The 18,130-nt window shown below is 45.9% G+C and overlaps 1 protein-coding gene across 1 annotated transcript in view; it reads left to right on the forward strand.

The window, feature by feature from the left end:
* Positions 1 to 18,130, forward strand: part of LOC133361005 (retinoblastoma-associated protein-like) — a 77,104-nt gene that overhangs the window by 12,136 nt on the left and 46,838 nt on the right. The window contains exons 3-9 of the mRNA XM_061579888.1: positions 2,613 to 2,707; positions 4,903 to 5,022; positions 8,974 to 9,012; positions 10,038 to 10,099; positions 12,907 to 13,017; positions 14,119 to 14,327; positions 16,998 to 17,075. Coding sequence (XP_061435872.1) covers positions 2,613 to 2,707; positions 4,903 to 5,022; positions 8,974 to 9,012; positions 10,038 to 10,099; positions 12,907 to 13,017; positions 14,119 to 14,327; positions 16,998 to 17,075 — 714 coding nt within the window. The remainder of the gene's footprint in view (positions 1 to 2,612; positions 2,708 to 4,902; positions 5,023 to 8,973; positions 9,013 to 10,037; positions 10,100 to 12,906; positions 13,018 to 14,118; positions 14,328 to 16,997; positions 17,076 to 18,130) is intronic.

An 18,130-nucleotide genomic window follows, 5' to 3' on the forward strand; every position in this document is an offset into this window, starting at 1 on the left:
CTATGGGTCTTTGTGTGATGAGTCTATGGGTCTCTGTGTGATGAGTCTATGGGTCTCTGTGTGATGAGTCTATGGGTCTCTGCGTGATGAGTCTGTGGGTCTCTGCGTGATGAGTCTGTGGGTCTCTGTGTGATGAGTCTGTGGGTTTCTGTGTGTTCAGTCTGTGGGTCTCTGTGTGATGAGTCTATCGGTCTCTGTGTGATGAGTCTGTGGGTCTCTGTGTGATGATTTTGTGGGTCTCTGTGTGATGAGTCTATGGGTCTCTGCGTGATGAGTCTGTGGGTCTCTGTGTGATCAGTCTGTGGGTCTTTGCGTGATGAGTCTGTGGGTCTCTGCTTGATGAGTCTGTGGGTCTCTGCGTGATGAGTCTGTGGGTCTCTGCGTGATGAGTCTATCGGTCTCTGTGTGATGAGTCTATGGGTCTCTGTGTGATGAGTCTGTGGGTCTCTGTGTGATCAGTCTGTGGGTCTCTGCGTGATGAGTCTATGCGTCTGTGTGATGCGTCTATGGGTTTCTGCATGATGAGTCTATGGGTCTGTGTCGGGAGTTTATGGGTCTCTGTGTGATGAGTCTAAGGGTCTCTATGTGATGAGTCTATGGGTCTCTGTGTGATGAGTTTATGGGTCTCTGTGTGAGGAGTCTATGGGTCTCTGTGTGATGAGTCTATGGGTCTCTGTGTGATGAGTCTATGGGTATCTGTGTGATGAGTCTATGGGTCTCTGTGTGATGAGTTTATGGGTCTTTGTGTGATGAGTCTATCTGTCTCTGTGTGATGAGTCTATGGGTCTCTGTGTGATGCGTCTATGGGTATCTGTGTGATGCGTCTATGGGTATCTGTGTGATGAGTCTGTGGATTTCTGTGTGATGAATCTGTGAGTCTCTGTGTGATGAGTCTATGGGTCTCTGTGTGATGAATCTATGGGTCTCTGTGTGATGCGTCTATGGGTCTCTGTGTGATGAGTCTGTGGATTTCTGTGTGATGAGTCTATGGGTCTGTGTGATGCGTCTATGGGTTTCTGAATGATGAGTCTATGGGTCTGTGTCAGGAGTCTATGGGTCTCTTTGTGATGAGTCTGGATCTCTGTGTGATGAGTCTATGGGTCTGTGTGCTGAGTCTATGGGTCTCTGCGTGATGAGTCTATGGGTCTCTGTGTGATGAGTCTATGGGTCTCTGTGTGATGAGTCTATGGGTCTGTGTGATGAGTCTATGGGTCTGTGTGATGAGTCTATGGGTCTCTGCGTGATGAGTCTATGGGTCTCTGCATGATGAGTCTATGGGTCTCTGTGTGATGAGTCTATGGGTCTCTGTGCGATGAGTCTATGGGTTTCTGTGTGATGAGTCTATGGGTCTTTGTGTGATAAGTCTGTGGTTTTCTGTGTGATGAGTCTATGGGTCTCTGTGTGATGAGTCTGTGGGTCTCTGTGCGATGAGTCTATGGGTATCTGTGTGATGAGTCTATGGGTCTTTGTGTGATGAGTCTGTGGGTGTCTGTGTGATGAGTCTATGGGTATCTGTGTGATGAGTCTGTGGGTGTCTGTGTGATGAGTCTATGGGTCTCTGTGTGATGAGTCTATGGGTATCTGTGTGATGAGTCTGTGGGTATCTGTGTGATGAGTCTGTGGGTGTCTGTGTGGTGAGTCTATGGGTCTCTGTGTGATGAGTCTATGGGTCTCTGTGTGATGAGTATATGGGTCTGTGTGATGAGTCTATGGGTCTCTGTGTGATGAGTCTGTGGGTCTCTGTGCGATGAGTCTGTGGGTATCTGTGTGATGAGTCTGTGGGTATCTGTGTGATGAGTCTGTGGGTATCAATGTACGTATATTGAACTTCTTTCACGCCATACGTAGCCGTCCGTGGCTAATGGGAGGTGCGGACGCGGTAAGGACAACAAACTAAACACAACACCAAGAAGCAGTTCTAATGAAACGAGTTCGTCAATGTAGATGATGACGATGATTTAAAAGTGCAGCAGCATCGCTCCCAGCGGCTTCCTAATATTGGAAGGCAGAGCGTTCAAGACGGCCGCAGAAGCGCATCTGAAAGCACCGAGCGGCGATGCGGTGACCACCGTTTTTGTTGGACGGCCGGCAGCCAAAAGCCGCCGCCGCTGCTGCTGCGTTGATGACCGGGTGTCGCGTGACGATGGTTTACGCTGCTTGACAAGATGGGCGAGGTCTTGCGGTGGTTCATTTGTGGAGCGCTTTGTACGTGACAAGTCTGCATGGGTAGGGGTGGGATGTTTGCGTCTTTTTAAATCCTTTATATTATGTTCACTTGTTTGCTTGCTTACGACCGTGCAAATCTTTCGGTCGTTTTTTAACCCACTTCCCGTGATCCAATCGAGCTGACATTTTGCACGCAGACTCGTTGTGTGTGACAATTTATTTTCGTGAAAAAAAATTTCCAAAATTTTACACTTTTTAGGAAAAAATAAATTATATTTAATTACCAATTGCTTAATGGTGGCAGCCATTCATCTGACCCATAGGTGGCAGCCATCTCAAGCCAGAGGACGAGAGGACTCTAGCCGCCACGCATATAAAGGATTTATAGTGAAAAAATTTGTTTTTACGGGTTAATTTTTTCAAATATTTTTTTTGTTTTGTCGCAGAGCTGTGCTTCCACAATGGCCGTGTGTCTCTACATCGCCGCCCTGAAGCCGTTGCCCATCAAGGTCACGCAGCTTCTCTCTGAGCTTGGGGTCAAGTGAGTAGCGCACCTACGATTAACGCGGTTGGCTACGTACGGTGCGAAAGAAGTTGAACAAACATACGGCTACACTATACACTACAATACACACTACACTATCCACTACACTATACACTACACTATACACTACAATACACACTATACTATACACTACAATACACACTACACTATACACTACAATACACACTACACTATGCACTACATACTACACTACACTATACACTACATACTACACTACACTATACACTACTATATACACTACACTATACACTACAATACACACTACACTATGCACACTACACTATACACTACAATACGCACTACACTATACACTACATACTACACTACACTATCCACTACAATACACACTACACTACACACTACACTATACACTACAATACACACTACACTATACACTACACTATCCACTACAATACACACTACACTATACACTATCCACTACAATACACACTACACTATACACTACAATACACACTACACTATACACTACAATACACACTACACTACACACGACACTATACACTACACTATACACTACACTATACACTACAATACACACTATACTATACACTACATACTACACTACACTATACACGGCACTGTACACTGCAATACTATACTAAGTTGGAAACTCATTTCTTTCAAGCTGCTTTTTGTGTTTCGTTTGGCTACGTATGACATTAAAGAAGTTTCAACACACACACACTACACTATACACTGTTATGCTGCATCTGCACGCAGCCCTTCTCGCAGTCCCACGGCCTCCGACGGGTAGCTCATATCTGCATGCAGAGCTCCCCGTCATCTGCCACTCTCAGTTGTGTTCACTCAGCCGTGTCATCCCACATGTTTCTCCCAGTTGTGTTTTGTTGTGTCAAGTTCTGTTCTCTCGATGGCGTGTTCTCGCAGTGTTTGTCTCTCAGTGTTTGTCTCGCAGTTGCGTTGTCTCAGTTTTCTTCTCTCGGTGTCTAATGAGCTCCTGTAAGTTGTGTTCTCTCGGCTGTCTTCTCAGTTTTGTCGTCTTAGTTGTTTTCTCAGTTATGTTTTTTAAATCCTTTATATTTAGTTTGCTTGCTTGCTTGCGCGCTTACGACCGTGCAAATCTTTCGGTCGTTTTTTAACCCATTTCCCGTGATCCAATCGAGCTGAAATTTTGCACACAGACTCGTTGTGCGTGACAATATATTTTCGTGGAAAAAAAATGCTAAAATGTTACACTTTTTAGGTAATTTTTTTTTATATTTAATTACCAATTGCTTAATGGTGGCAGGCAATCATCTGACCCATAGGTGGCAGCCATCTCAAGCCAGAGGACGAGAGGACTCTAGCCGCCCGTTTCAAAGACCAATGTGGGCTGGGTTGTGGCCCATTGAAGACGCATATAAAGGATTTATAGTGAAAAACTTTGTTTTTACGGGTTAATTTTTTCTCAGTTCTTTTCGTCGCATTCTCTTCGTTGCGTTCTCTCTCAACCCGTGCACCTCGTGTTCTTTTTTAGCCCCCCCCCCTCCCGATACGTTCCATTCATTGGCTACCACTTTTTGATAAGCCCCCCCCCTCTCCTCCCCCTTAACTTGTATTTAAGAACTTGCAATCTTGGAATTTCTGCCTCACTTGATGCAGAAAATCTGGCTGTGACGGTCCCACCTGATGCCTCCGAAACGTCGTGATTTTTATTATTATTTTATTTTAAAATCCTTTATTAAGTTCGTTCGCTTGCTTGCTTGCGTGCTTGCTTGCGCGCTTACGACCGTGCAAATCTTTCGGTCGTTTTTGAACCCACTTCCCGTGATCCAATCGAGCTGACATTTTGCACACAGACTCGTTGTGCCAGACAATTAATGTTCGTGAAAAAATGTTTGTTTAAACATTTTAGGAAAAAAAAAATTATATTTTATTACCAATTGCTTAATACTGGCAGACAATCATCTGACCCATAGGTGGCAGCCATCTCAAGCCAGAGGACGAGAGGACTCTAGCCGCCACGCATATAAAGGATTTATAGTGAAAAACTTTGTTTTTACGGGTTAATTTTTTATTAATTTAAATTTCATTTTTTACCTACATGGTGACTTTACCGAAAAAACTAAGAGTATAGTTCTCTCTCTCACCAGAGTCTCTACGTCGTATCTCGTCCCCCCACCCACCCACCCCCCTCCGTGCCGCGACAGCTTCGACGATTTCTACCACGCTGTGCGAAACATGGATGCACCGCCAGAAATGCAGCTATCGCTCACCACCCTGAATAACCAGTTCCAGGTCGCTGCCGCCATCTACAAAAAGTTCCAGACGTAAGTGATAATCGTAGTAACAATAACGATGATGATAAAAAACTGTTGAACCAAAGTTTGTTATTTTATGATTAAAATGTTTAATTTTTTAAATGTTAATTTTTTTTTTTTTTACGGGGAGAGAACATGCAAACCCAGGTTCGGGGATCGAACCCACGGCCTCCTGTACATCAGGCGGGGTAGTTAACATCTCGCCATCGTGGGGAGATGTTAACTACCTTGGGGATGCGTCACTGGAAAAGGTGGTGAGATTTTATCTCCCTCGCCTGGCATGCAGGAGCTTGTGGGTTCGATCCCGACCTTGATGCCTGCTGTATAATTTGTGTTTGCGTCTCTTCCGTCGTCACGTGGGTCTTCCAGTTGTTCCCTCCACTTTGAGATTCCAAAGAACACAGGATGAGATGTTACTATCCTTTGTGCAAGCACTTCCAAGAGTTCATGAACAGTGAGCCTGGTGAAATTTGGGGAGCGCATCGTCAGTAGTGACCCTTTGGTTCCTAGGGTGTTTCGGCCTTTCACACTATACACCCTCCCCAAAGGCGGCCAGCGACAGGGTGATCAATCCTACGCTTGCGTCCCATTCCCAATTAGTCATAGGAGTTGCCTTGTTGTTGGTAGCCAACATCCCATGGGACTATGCATGGCAGGGGCGTCCTCCTCCCTGAGTCAAGCATTGTTGACTGCATACCTCCTGGCCCTCTCACTTTGGGGCCCAGCTGGGGTCTTTCCTCTTCATCCAGAGCCACTGACTGCTGCCTTCTGCCGCCTCCGATACAGCTTTGATTGCCGAACGCTGGCTCTGGCCCTTAATTCCCAGGTCTCTAAGCAGTCTGGTTGTAGATGTTGCCACTAAAACAACCAGACTGCTTGAGAAACAACGTGAGTTTTTATTATTTTCCCGTAAATATACGTTTTGTGTCGGTAAACCCACCGCCACCCAACGCAGCCATTTGGTGAGGTTTGTCACGTAACAAACAAGACGTGCCAATTCGTTACTAGTTCGAAACGTCGCTGTACTCGAATTGTAGATATTGTAGTGGGTTTAGTCTCCGACACATCGGTTCGTGCTAAACTCGTAACTAATTGGCACGTTCTGTTTATATTCTTAGGTTTTTTCGGTAAAGTCACGTAGGTAAAAAACATTAAGTATGCGCCCCTTGCACCACGATCTTGCAATCTCTCATTTACTTGATACAGCTGTCGTGGCTGTGACGGTACCACCTGAAGACGGAAGCTTGTGTTGCCTCCGAAACGTCGTGATTTTTTATTTTATTTTACTTTTTAATGTTTTTTACCTACGTGACTTTACCGAAAAAACCTAAGAATATGAATCCCTGCAGTCACGAAAGCTTCAAATCTAGAATTAACGTTTTGTTTACGTGAGAAACCCTTGCTGATTGGTTGTGTCGGGTGGGGGCGGGTTCAACGACACATTTATAATAATTGTTTTTTTACCCTTCTATCTGGCAACAAAACTGACACCTTTTTTTACAAGGAGTCATGTTTGCATAGACCACAATACCTGCAGTCGTAACGCAAACAAAAAACACAACTCTGATAATGTATGCACCGTCCTTGAAGTTTATTGGTCCACACCCGAGACAGCTTTTCTTAGAGCCTAGTCTCACATGGTGTTGGACCAGATGACGCCAAAAGGCGCACAACTCAAAGACAATGCACCATCAGAGTATGAGAGCTCGGGGTAAGCATTTACACCATTGGAACCTCATTTGCCAGTAAAAAATATAATTGTTTTTTTACCCTTTTATCTGGCAACAAAACTGACACCTTTTTTACGAGGAGTCATGTTTGCATAGACCACAATACCTGCAGTCATAATGCAAACAAAAAACACAACTCTGATAATGTATGCACCGTCCTTGAAGTTGATTGGTCCACACCCGAGACAGCTTTCCTTAGAGCCTAGTCTCACATGGTGTTGGACCAGATGACGCCAAAAGGCGCACAACTCCCCTCCCAAACTCCGGCGTTGATTTAATTTTATCCCAAACGCAACGGAGCGGTCGAATCGACGCCAGTGCATTAAAAATATATTTTTTAAATCCTTTATATGAAGTTCACTTGCTTGCTTGCGTGCTTGCTTGCTTACGACCGTGCAAATATTTCGGTCGTTTTTTAACCCACTTCCCGTGAACCAATCGAGCTGACATTTTGCACACAGACTCGTTGTGCGAGACAATTAATGTTCGTGAAAAAAATTTGCCAAAATTTTACACTGTTTAGGGAAAACAAATTAAATACTTAATTACCAATTGCTTAATACTGGCAGGCAATCATCTGACCCATAGGTGGCAGCCATCTCAAGCCAGAGAACGAGAGGACTCTAGCTACCACGCATATAAAGGATTTATAGTGAAAAACTTTGTTTTTACGGGTTATACTTATTTATCGAATTACGTTCCCCTTAATACGCCGGGCGAAAAAGTGATCTCGGAAATCCGCTTGAGTGGGGTCCGCCCTTTCGAGCACGGGAGAGCATCCCGGCGCTGGAGATTGCTCGGAACGCTTCGTAGGCTCGCGACGGCGGCAGCGCTCAATCGGCGTCGTAACATTCGAGCAGAAAGAACAAAATAAAAATGCTTAACGCCGCTCCCTCCCCTCCTCGGTGAAAAACTAACGAGACGGAGGACTGAGCGATAAGATACGAATGGGACCCCGCAGACGGGATCTTATCTTCTCGTACATTTGTATAGCGCCTCAACCAAGGCGCTGTACAGTGAACTAACTATGGTACAAGATGGTTGGCTCGATGAAACGAAACGAGTGCATGGGATGTGCTGTAAAACCTTTGATTGCGAGTGTAGTAGAGTTACCCACTCGATGTTCACAAACTGGGAGAGCTAATCGTTGACAAGGTTTTCCCGCTCAAACTAACGGTCAGGGTCTCACAAGTTGTGAGAGCTGACCGTAAACAAGGTTTTCCCGCGCGACCTAACGGTCAGGGTCAGATAGGGTGAATTGGGATCCTAAAGCAGATTGGGAACGACCAATCACAGGGTTCCACAAGGTGGCCGGGGATTGGACAACCCGGCCACGAACGAGTATAAAGCCAGAGCGCTCAGAGCTCTCGGGGAGTTCGACAACACGAAGACCCAAGACGGCGGAAGAAGCCTAGGACCCTGGACCAAGCCCTCCAGCCCTTATAAGGGCTAGGGTTCAGAGTAACCAGTGGTCGAGGAGACATCTCCCTAGGTCCAGTCAGAGGACATTGAAAGAGCGGGATATTAAGTAGCCTGTAGGGTGCGGAGGCTTGTACGTTCTGAGTGTAATGGGTGAGGGGACCGTATACCCCTCAGTGCATAGGGACTGTGTTCACAAATAAAAGTGTGTGCTACAAAAAGACGTTGAAGAGTCCGTCTGTACAACACTACACGAGCATAATTCGTTCCGGAAAAGAGTTTGTAATCCAAAGCACTCGCGTATCAAAGCACTGGTACATCAGTTGTGATCACGTGACGCTGGGCAGACAAAGCGTACACACGCGTACGACTCGTATCGCAAGACCCCTCGCTCGTTTATCAAATTAATATTTATTTAAAAATGTTGCTCGTCTTGCAAAACACTCGCAGACCAAATTACTCGCAATGCAAGGTTTTGTTGTTTGTCAAACTAGCTTGACTACCCGGCCTCGCCCGGGACTCGGATTCTTGTATGTATATTTTTTTAAACATTATTTTTTACACGTTACGTTTCGTCTTGGCTCTAATTGTCCACGCTCAACTGACGTCGGCTGTAATTGGCCACGGGCCCCTTACGTTGTGGCAAGCTGGAGTCGTGGAGTTCAGCCATTACTCGTACATTTAATTAAAACGTGTTTAAAAAAAGTATTTTAAAATATTACTTACTCTTTTGATTGTCGATTGACGGATTTAGTTTGTTGATCTTTGATCTCGTGGGAATTCTCACCCCCCCCCCCAATCGACCTCGCAGGATGTACGGCAAGATCTTCAACGAAGACGGCAGAGGATGGTAGGCCGGCAGTCATCTCCGCCACTTTATCCCTCGTCACGTTTTCTCTCGTCACATTATCTCACATCACTTGTTCTCTCTCTCTCGATGCATCAGTCGCGTAGAGTTATGCGAATCGCCGGTAGCCAATATCGCGCAGAGCCAAATTTGCCAATGTTGCAAAGGAATACCTCCGTTACACCAATAAAATATTACACCTTCTTGGTTCTTTGGGTAAAGTCACGTAGAAGGGAAATAATAAAATAATAAAAATAAAACATAAAATCCAATTCTCACGACTTTTCGGCCACAACGCAAGCAGCCGTCCTCGGGTGAAGAACAGGTCTGTCGGAAAGACAGCGTCCATTCAGTCCATTCAGACGCTGTCTTTCCGACAGACCTGTTCATTCAGACGCTGTCTTTCCGACAGACCTGTTCATTCAGACGCTGTCTTTCCGACAGACCTGTTCATTCAGACGCTGTCTTTCCGACAGACCTGTTCATTCAGACGCTGTCTTTCCGACAGACCTGTTCATTCAGACGCTGTCTTTCCGACAGACCTGTTCATTCAGACGCTGTCTTTCCGACAGACCTGTTCATTCAGACGCTGTCTTTCCGACAGACCTGTTCATTCAGACGCTGTCTTTCCGACAGACCTGTTCATTCAGACGCTGTCTTTCCGACAGACCTGTTCATTCAGACGCTGTCTTTCCGACAGACCTGTTCATTCAGACGCTGTCTTTCCGACAGACCTGTTTTTCACCTGAGGACGGCTGCTTGCGTTGTGGCCGAAACGTCGTGAGAATTGTATTTTATTATGTTTTATTTTTATTATTTCCCTTCTACGTGACTTTACCGAAAGAACCAAGAAGATGAATCCCTGCAGTCACGAAAGCTTTAAATCGAAAATATTACACATTATGTAAAAATATTACACCTTACATAATTACATTACATCATTACATCGCATCCCTTACCTTACATCATAATGTCGCATCATTACACGTCGCATCAATAACAAAATAACGAAATTACGTCCCCCACAGCGCCTCACCGTTTCCGTCCAAGATGGCAAGGGAGTGCTGGACAATGTTCATCCTCGCCAAGGGTGAGTGATCGTCTTCCTCTTGAGGCAGAGGTCGCAACCAGGTACCCGATACCCGTGCCCTACCCGATACCCGACTACCCGTACCCGGCCAGGTACGGGTACCCGTTTGCGACCCTGGTGCGGCCGGGTACGGGTACGGGTAGGCCGTGAGTCACTGGTGAGTCACCGTTTGTCACTCATTTCGGGTAGGGTACGGGTAGGGAACGGCTACCCGTACCCAGCCGGGTACTGGTACGGGTACCCATTTGCGACCCTGGTGCGGCCGGGTACGGGTAAGGAATCAAAACTCGTTTGCGACCTCTGCTCTGAAGCCAGTGGTGTTTCTCAAATTTGACAAGGAACTTGTAGATTTGAAGTTTTCGTGACTGCAAGGAGTTTTCCATACTCTTTGTATTTTTCCGATAAAGTCACGTAGATAATGAAATATTTAAAAATAATAAAAAAAAAAACACGCTTTAATGACATGTACTGTCTGAGCCGCCCACCCCCCTGCCCCCTTCCCCCATCGCCCCTCCCCCCTCCGCGAGTTGAGCGTGGACAATTTAAGAGCCGTAAACGTGGACAATTAGAGGCGTAAAAAATATTGTTTACAAAGATATTTTTACATTTTTTTAATGATGGAATATAGTTATTCTTTGGTTCTTTCGGTAAAGTCACGTCTAAAGACAAAATAATAAATTAAAATAATAGCATATTACGACGTTTCGATTGCAACACAAGCAATCATCATCAGGCGTAAAAGAAATAGCAACAAAATCCAACTAGAAAACTATAGACAGACATACAAGCAGACAGACATCACAAGGACACACAAAGAGAGGACACGTATCGGCACAAAGAGAGGGGGTCGTTTCTGTGACGGTCCCTTAAATATAGAGAGGGGGAGCAGAGAAAATGATCATATCAATGAGTGGATGGCAACGCAAGTAAGATGACGACGTGGCACGGCACGCAAGCTTGAAAATTAGGAGAAAGGCACACTAAAATTAAATAACCTCGCAAAATAGCGATGGAATATAGTATTGTAATGATAATTGGTTTTTTTTACACGTCTATCTGGCAACAAAACTGACAAAAAAGGTGTCAGTTTTGTTTCCAGATAGAAGGGTAAAATAATCAATTATCATATTTTTTTACTGGCAAATGAGGTTCCAATGGTGAATATAGTATTGTCATCAGTGTGACCAAGTTTGCAGTCGATATGACATTGGGAGTACGGTTGAAATTGAGTTACAAGATTTTTGTATACGACAACACAGTAACACTATGGGAACCTCATTTGCCAGTAAAAATATGATAATTGGTTTTTTACCCTTCTATCTGGCAACAAAACTGACACCTTTTTACAAGGAGTCATGTTTGCATAGACCACAATACCTGCAGTCATAATGCAAACAAAAAACATAACTCTGATAATGTGCACTGTCCTTTTGGCGTCATCTGGTCCAACCCATGTGAGACTAGGCTCAAAGGAAAGCTGTCTCGGGTGTGGACCAATCAACTTCAAGGACAGTGCACATTATCAGAGTTATGTTTTTTGTTTGCATTATGACTGCAGGTATTGTGGTCTATGCAAACATGACTCCTTGTAAAAAGGTGTCAGTTTTGTTGCCAGATAGAAGGGTAAAAAACCAATTATAACACACAGTAAGTTAATTAAAAGCGTGTAAAATGTAAAAAAAATATTTGTTTGAGATTTTTAATGATAGAATATAGTATTTTCATTAGTGTGACATAGCTATACCAAGTTTGCAGTCAATACGACATTGGGAGTACGACAACACATACAGCAAGTTAAATACATCTTCTTGGTTCTTTCGGTAAAGTCACGTAGAAGGGAAATAATAAAATAATAAAAATAAAACATAATAAAATATAATTCTCACGACGTTTCGGCCACAACGCAAGCAGCCGTCCTCAGGTGAAGAACAGGTCTGTCGGGGAGACAGCGTCTGAATGAACACCACCAGACTTGGCAGCGTATATTTAAGCTGGGTTAGGGGAAATCGAAATTTAAGTTAAATAAAAGCGTGTAAAAAGTTGTAAAATATATGTTTTGGATTTTTTATGATAGAATATCGTGTTGTCATCAGTGTGACATACCTACACGAAGGTTGCAGTCGATAGCACATTGGGAAGTGTGTTTTTAATTGAGTTACAAGATTTATTTTTTGAGGATACAACAGATGAAGTTAAAGATAAAATAAATAAAATCATATATTTTACTGGCAAATTAGGTACCAATGGTGTAAATGCTTACCCTGAGCTCTCATACTCTGACGGTGCATTGTCTTTGAGTTGTGCGCCTTTTGGCGTCATCTGGTCCAACACCATGTGAGACTAGGCTCTAGGGAAAGCTGTCTCGGGTGTGGACCAATCAACTTCAAGGACAGTGCACATACATTATCAGAGTTGTGTTTTTTGTTTGCATTACGGCTGCAGGTATTGTGGTCTATGCAAACATGACTCCTCGTAAAAAAAGGTGTCAGTTTTGTTGCCAGATAGAAGGGATAAAAAAACAATTATCATAAATTAAATATAGCTGGGCCCTTTGTCTGACTGGTGTGGCTGGCTCCTTTGTCTGACTGGTGTGGCTGGCCTCTTTGTCTGACTGGTGTGGCTGGCCTCTTTGTCTGTGGTGTGGCTGGCTCCTTTGTCTGACTGGTGTGGCTGGGGCCTTTGTCTGACTGGTGTGGCTGGGGCCTTTGTCTGACTGGTGTGGCTGGCCCCTTTGTCTGACTGGTGTGTCTGACACCTTTGTCTGACTGGTGTGGCTGGGCCCTTGTCTGTGTGGTTGCGTCGTGCAGGCCACGGGCTCCAGGCTGGCACGGATCTGGTCTCGGCGTTCCATCTCCTGCTGTGCGTCCTGGACCACTTTGCCTCCCGCTGCCCGGCCTCGTCTCTTCACGAGCCCTACGGTAACGCCGCGGGGGGGGGGGGGGGGGGGGGGGGTCGGGGGTTGTATTGTGGTTAATGTGAACATGATTCCTTGCAAAAGGTGTCAGTTTTGTTGGCAGAAAAAAGGGGAAAAACCCTATTAGTATATTTTGGTACTGGCAAAGGAGGTCCCACGATGAAGGGGGTGACTTCTTCCTCCCAATATTTGACACACACACTCGCAACACACACACATACACACGCAACGAAAGACGTTCAACGCACATGCACACATACACACGCAACGAAAGACGTTCAACACACACGCACACATACACACGCAACCAAAAAAGATCAACGCACAAAACAAAGATCTCCCGTATAGCCTTAACAGACTGCAGGGGCAAGTGCTGTTAGCGAGCACCTATGAATGCCGGCACGGCACACGAGGGGGTGGGTGGCCAGCACCACGCCCGACCGCCTTTGTCTCCCCAGTGGCGATGTTTACACACCACACCAGGTAATCATTTCAGGCTGAGTCGACCTAGGGGAGGCCCAGGACCAGTTCAGATAATCGTCACCGGTGTTGGCCGTGAGCGAGAATCGAACCCGGGTCGCCAGGTTCATAGCACAGCGCGGCGCTAACCGCTACACCACCGCTCCCCAACACACACGCACACATACACACGCGACGAAAGACGTTCAACATACACGCACACATACACACGCAACTAAAGAAGATCAACACACACGCACACATACACACGCAACGAAAGAATATCAACACACACGCACACATACACACGCGACGAAAGACGTTCAACACACACGCACACATACACACGCGACGAAAGACGTTCAACACACACGCACACATACACACGCGACGAAAGACGTTCAACACACACGCACACATACACACGCGACGAAAGACGTTCAACATACACGCACACATACACACGCAACGAAAGAATATCAACACACACGCACACATACACACGCAACGAAAGAATATCAACACACACGCACACATACACACGCAACTAAAGACGTTCAACACACACATACACACGCACACGCAACCAAAGACGTTCAACACGAAAACCTCTTTGCCCCCTTTGCCCCACCCCTGCCGGCCGTAGCGTCCGCCGTCAGAGACGGCAAACCGGCGTCCGAGGTCGACACGGACGGAGAGGTCGACCCGGCGGCTTCGAGCGGCGAGCACTCGTACAGCCAGGGGACCGTCACCGCCGGCGTGGCCACGGCCGCCACCGTCACGACGCCTGTGGTGGTCGTAACGCCGCCTGCCATCGCGTTGTTGTGCCGTCACAACAACTGCAACCACGAGGAGGTGAGTTTTGTTGCACTTTCAGTTTTTTTTGCACGAAGGTGTGTGTGAGTGTGTGGACGCTGGTTTTCACCTGAGGACGGCTGCTTGCGTTGTGGCCGAAACGTCGTGAGAATTGTATTTTATTGTGTTTTATTTTTATTATTTTATTACTTGACCTGAGGACGGCTGCTTGCGTTGTGGCCGAAACGTCGTGAGAATTGTATTTTATTGTGTTTTATTTTTATTATTTTATTACTCACCTGAGGACGGCTGCTTGCGTTGTGGCCGAAACGTCGTGAGAATTGTATTTTATTATGTTTTATTTTTATGATTTTATTACTCACCTGAGGACGGCTGCTTGCGTTGTGGCCGAAACGTCGTGAGAATTGTATTTTGTTGTGTTTTATTTTTATTATTTTATTACTCACCTGAGGACGGCTGCTTGCGTTGTGGCAGAAACGTCGTGAGAATTGTATTTTATTGTGTTTTATTTTTATTATTTTATTACTCACCTGAGGACGGCTGCTTGCGTTGTGGCCGAAACGTCGTGAGAATTGTATTTTATTATGTTTTATTTTTATTATTTTATTACTTCACCTGAGGACGGCTGCTTGCGTTGTGGCCGAAACGTCGTGAGAATTGTATTTTATTATGTTTTATTATTATTATTTTATTACTTCCCTTCTACGTGGCGACTTTACCGAAAGAACCAAGAAGATTCTTTCACAGCGTACGTAGCCAAACCGGGCAAATTTTTTCGGTACCAGGTCCGATCGACTGTGCCTCAAATGAATAGCCGGTGCGGTGTGTGGTGTAGTAAACATCGCGTCGAAGGAAACAAAGGTGGCCGGGCGTGGTGCTGGCCACCCACCCCCTCGTGTGCCGTGCCGGCCTTCATAGGCACTGTTAATCGCTAACAGCACTTGCCCCAACAGTCTGTTAATGCTGTACGGGGGATCCTTGTTCGGTCTTTGTTTGATCTTTGTATTACAGTGTGTCACTGCTGTGTGTGTGTGTCACTGTATGTGTGTCACTGTGTGTTACTGTGTGTGTGTGTCACTGTGTGTCACTGTGTGTGTGTCACTGTGTGTGTCACTGCTGTGTGTGTGTCACTGTGTGTGTGTGTCACTGTGTGTGTGTGTCACTGTGTGTGTGTGTCACTGTGTGTGTGTGTCACTGTGTGTGTGTCACTGTGGGGAGCGATAGTGTAGCGGTTAGCGCTACGCTGCGCTATGAACCTGGCGACCCGGGTTCGATTCCCGCTCACGGCCAACACCAGGTGACGATTATCTGAACCGGTCCTGGGCCTCCCCTAGGTCGACTCAGCCTCAAATGAGTACCTGGTGTGGTGTGTAAACATCGCCACTAGGGAGACAAAGGCGGTCGGGCGTGGTGCTGGCCACCCACCCCCTCGTGTGCCGTTCTGGCCTTCATAGGTGCTCGCTAACAGCACTTGCCCCTACAGTCTGTTAAGGCTATACGGGGGATCTTTGTGTGTCACTGTGTGTGTGTGTGTGGGTCACCGCTGTGTGTGTGACACTGCTGGTGTTAATACCCTGCTGTGTGTGTCACTGTGTGTGTGTGTCACTGTGTGTGTGTGTCACTGTGTATGTGTGTCACTGTGTTTGTGTGTCACTGTGTGTGTGTGTCACTGTGTGTGTGTGTCACTGTGTTTGTGTGACACTGCTGGTGTTAATACCCTGCTGTGTGTGACACTGCTGTGTGTGTGACACTGCTGTGTGTGTGACACTGTGTGTGTGTGTGTGTGTCACTGTGTGTGTGACACTGTGTGTGTGTGTCACTGTGTGTGTGTGTCACTGTGTGTGTGTGTGTCACTGTGTGTGTGTCACTGTGTGTGTGACACTGTGTGTGTGTCACTGTGTGTGTGTGTCACTGTGTGTGTGTGTCACTGTGTGTGTCACTGTGTGTGTGTCACTGTGTGTGTGTGTGTCACTGTGTGTGTGTCACTGTGTGTGTGTGTGTCACTGTGTGTGTGTCACTGTGTGTGTGTGTGTCACTGTGTGTGTGTCACTGTGTGTGTGTGTGTCACTGTGTGTGTGTCACTGTGTGTGTGTGTCACTGTGTGTGTGTGTCACTGTGTGTGTGTCACTGCTGGTGTTAATACCCTGCCGTGTGTGTCACTGTGTGTGTGTGTCACTGTGTGTCACTGTGTGTGTGTGTCACTGTGTGTGACACTGTGTGTGACACTGCTGGTGTTAATACCCTGCTGTGTGTGACACTGTGTGTGTGTCACTGTGTGTGTGTGTGTGTCACTGTGTGTGTGTGTCACTGTGTGTGTGTGTCACTGTGTGTGTGTCACTGTGTGTGTGTGTCACTGTGTGTGTGTGTCACTGTGTGTGTGTCACTGCTGGTGTTAATACCCTGCCGTGTGTGTCACTGTGTGTGTGTGTCACTGTGTGTCACTGTGTGTGTGTGTCACTGTGTGTCACTGTGTGTGTGTCACTGTGTGTGACACTGTGTGTGACACTGCTGGTGTTAATACCCTGCTGTGTGTGACACTGTGTGTGTGTCACTGTGTGTGTGTGTGTCACTGTGTGTGTGTGTCACTCTGTGTGTGTGTGTCACTGTGTGTGTGTCACTGTGTGTGTGTGTTACTGTGTGTTTGTGTCACTGTGTGTGTGTGTCACTGCTGGTGTTAATACACTGCTCTCTTTAACCAACTGTGTGTAGGTCATGAGCATTCACGCCGGCTGTTTCCTCCCTTTCCTGAGCTCTCTCCCAGCCACCACGAGAGACGCCCTCCTGCAGGTAAATAACGCCGGCATCGGGACTTGCCTCACCTCAAAGAGACATCGTCATAAATACGCATCGCCACACACATCATCATCATCATCACTCATCATCATCATTCTCATCATCATCATCATCATTCTCATCATCATCATCATTCTCATCATCATCGCACATATCATCATCATGCACAGCATCACCACACACATTATCATCATCATTACATCATCATCATTACTCATCATCATCATCACTCATCATCATCACTCATCATCACTCATCATCACTCATCACTCATCATCATCATCACTCATCATCACTCATCATCATCATCATCGCACACATCATCATCATGCACAGTATCACCACACACATCATCATCACTCATCATCATCATCACTCATCATCATCATCACTCATCATCATCATCACTCATCATCATCATCATCGCACACATCATCATCATGCACAGTATCACCATACACACATCATCACTCATCATCATCATCACTCATCATCATCATCACTCATCATCATCATCACTCTTCATCATCATCATCGCACACATCATCATCATGCACAGTATCACCACACATCATCATCATCACACACACATCATCATGCACAGCGTCGCCACACACATCATCATCACTCATCATCATCACTCATCATCATCACTCATCATCATCATCATCGCACACATCATCATCATGCACAGTATCACCACACATCATCATCATCACACACACATCATCATGCACAGCGTCGCCACACACATCATCATCACTCATCATCATCACTCATCATCATCACTCATCATCATCATCATCGCACACATCATCATCATGCACATCATCACCACACATCATCATCATCATCATCCACAGCAATCACCGCACACATCATCATCGTCACACACAGCATCACCACACATCATCATCATCATCATCCACAGCAATCACCGCACACATCATCACCACACATCATCATCATCATCCACAGCAATCACCGCACACATCATCATCGTCACACACATCATCACCACACATCATCATCATCGTCACACGCAACAT

Source organism: Lethenteron reissneri, chromosome 70, assembly GCF_015708825.2.
Source record: "Lethenteron reissneri isolate LAM-NWPU_2019-01 chromosome 70, ASM1570882v1, whole genome shotgun sequence".
In the NCBI taxonomy this organism is placed as follows: domain Eukaryota; kingdom Metazoa; phylum Chordata; class Hyperoartia; order Petromyzontiformes; family Petromyzontidae; genus Lethenteron; species Lethenteron reissneri.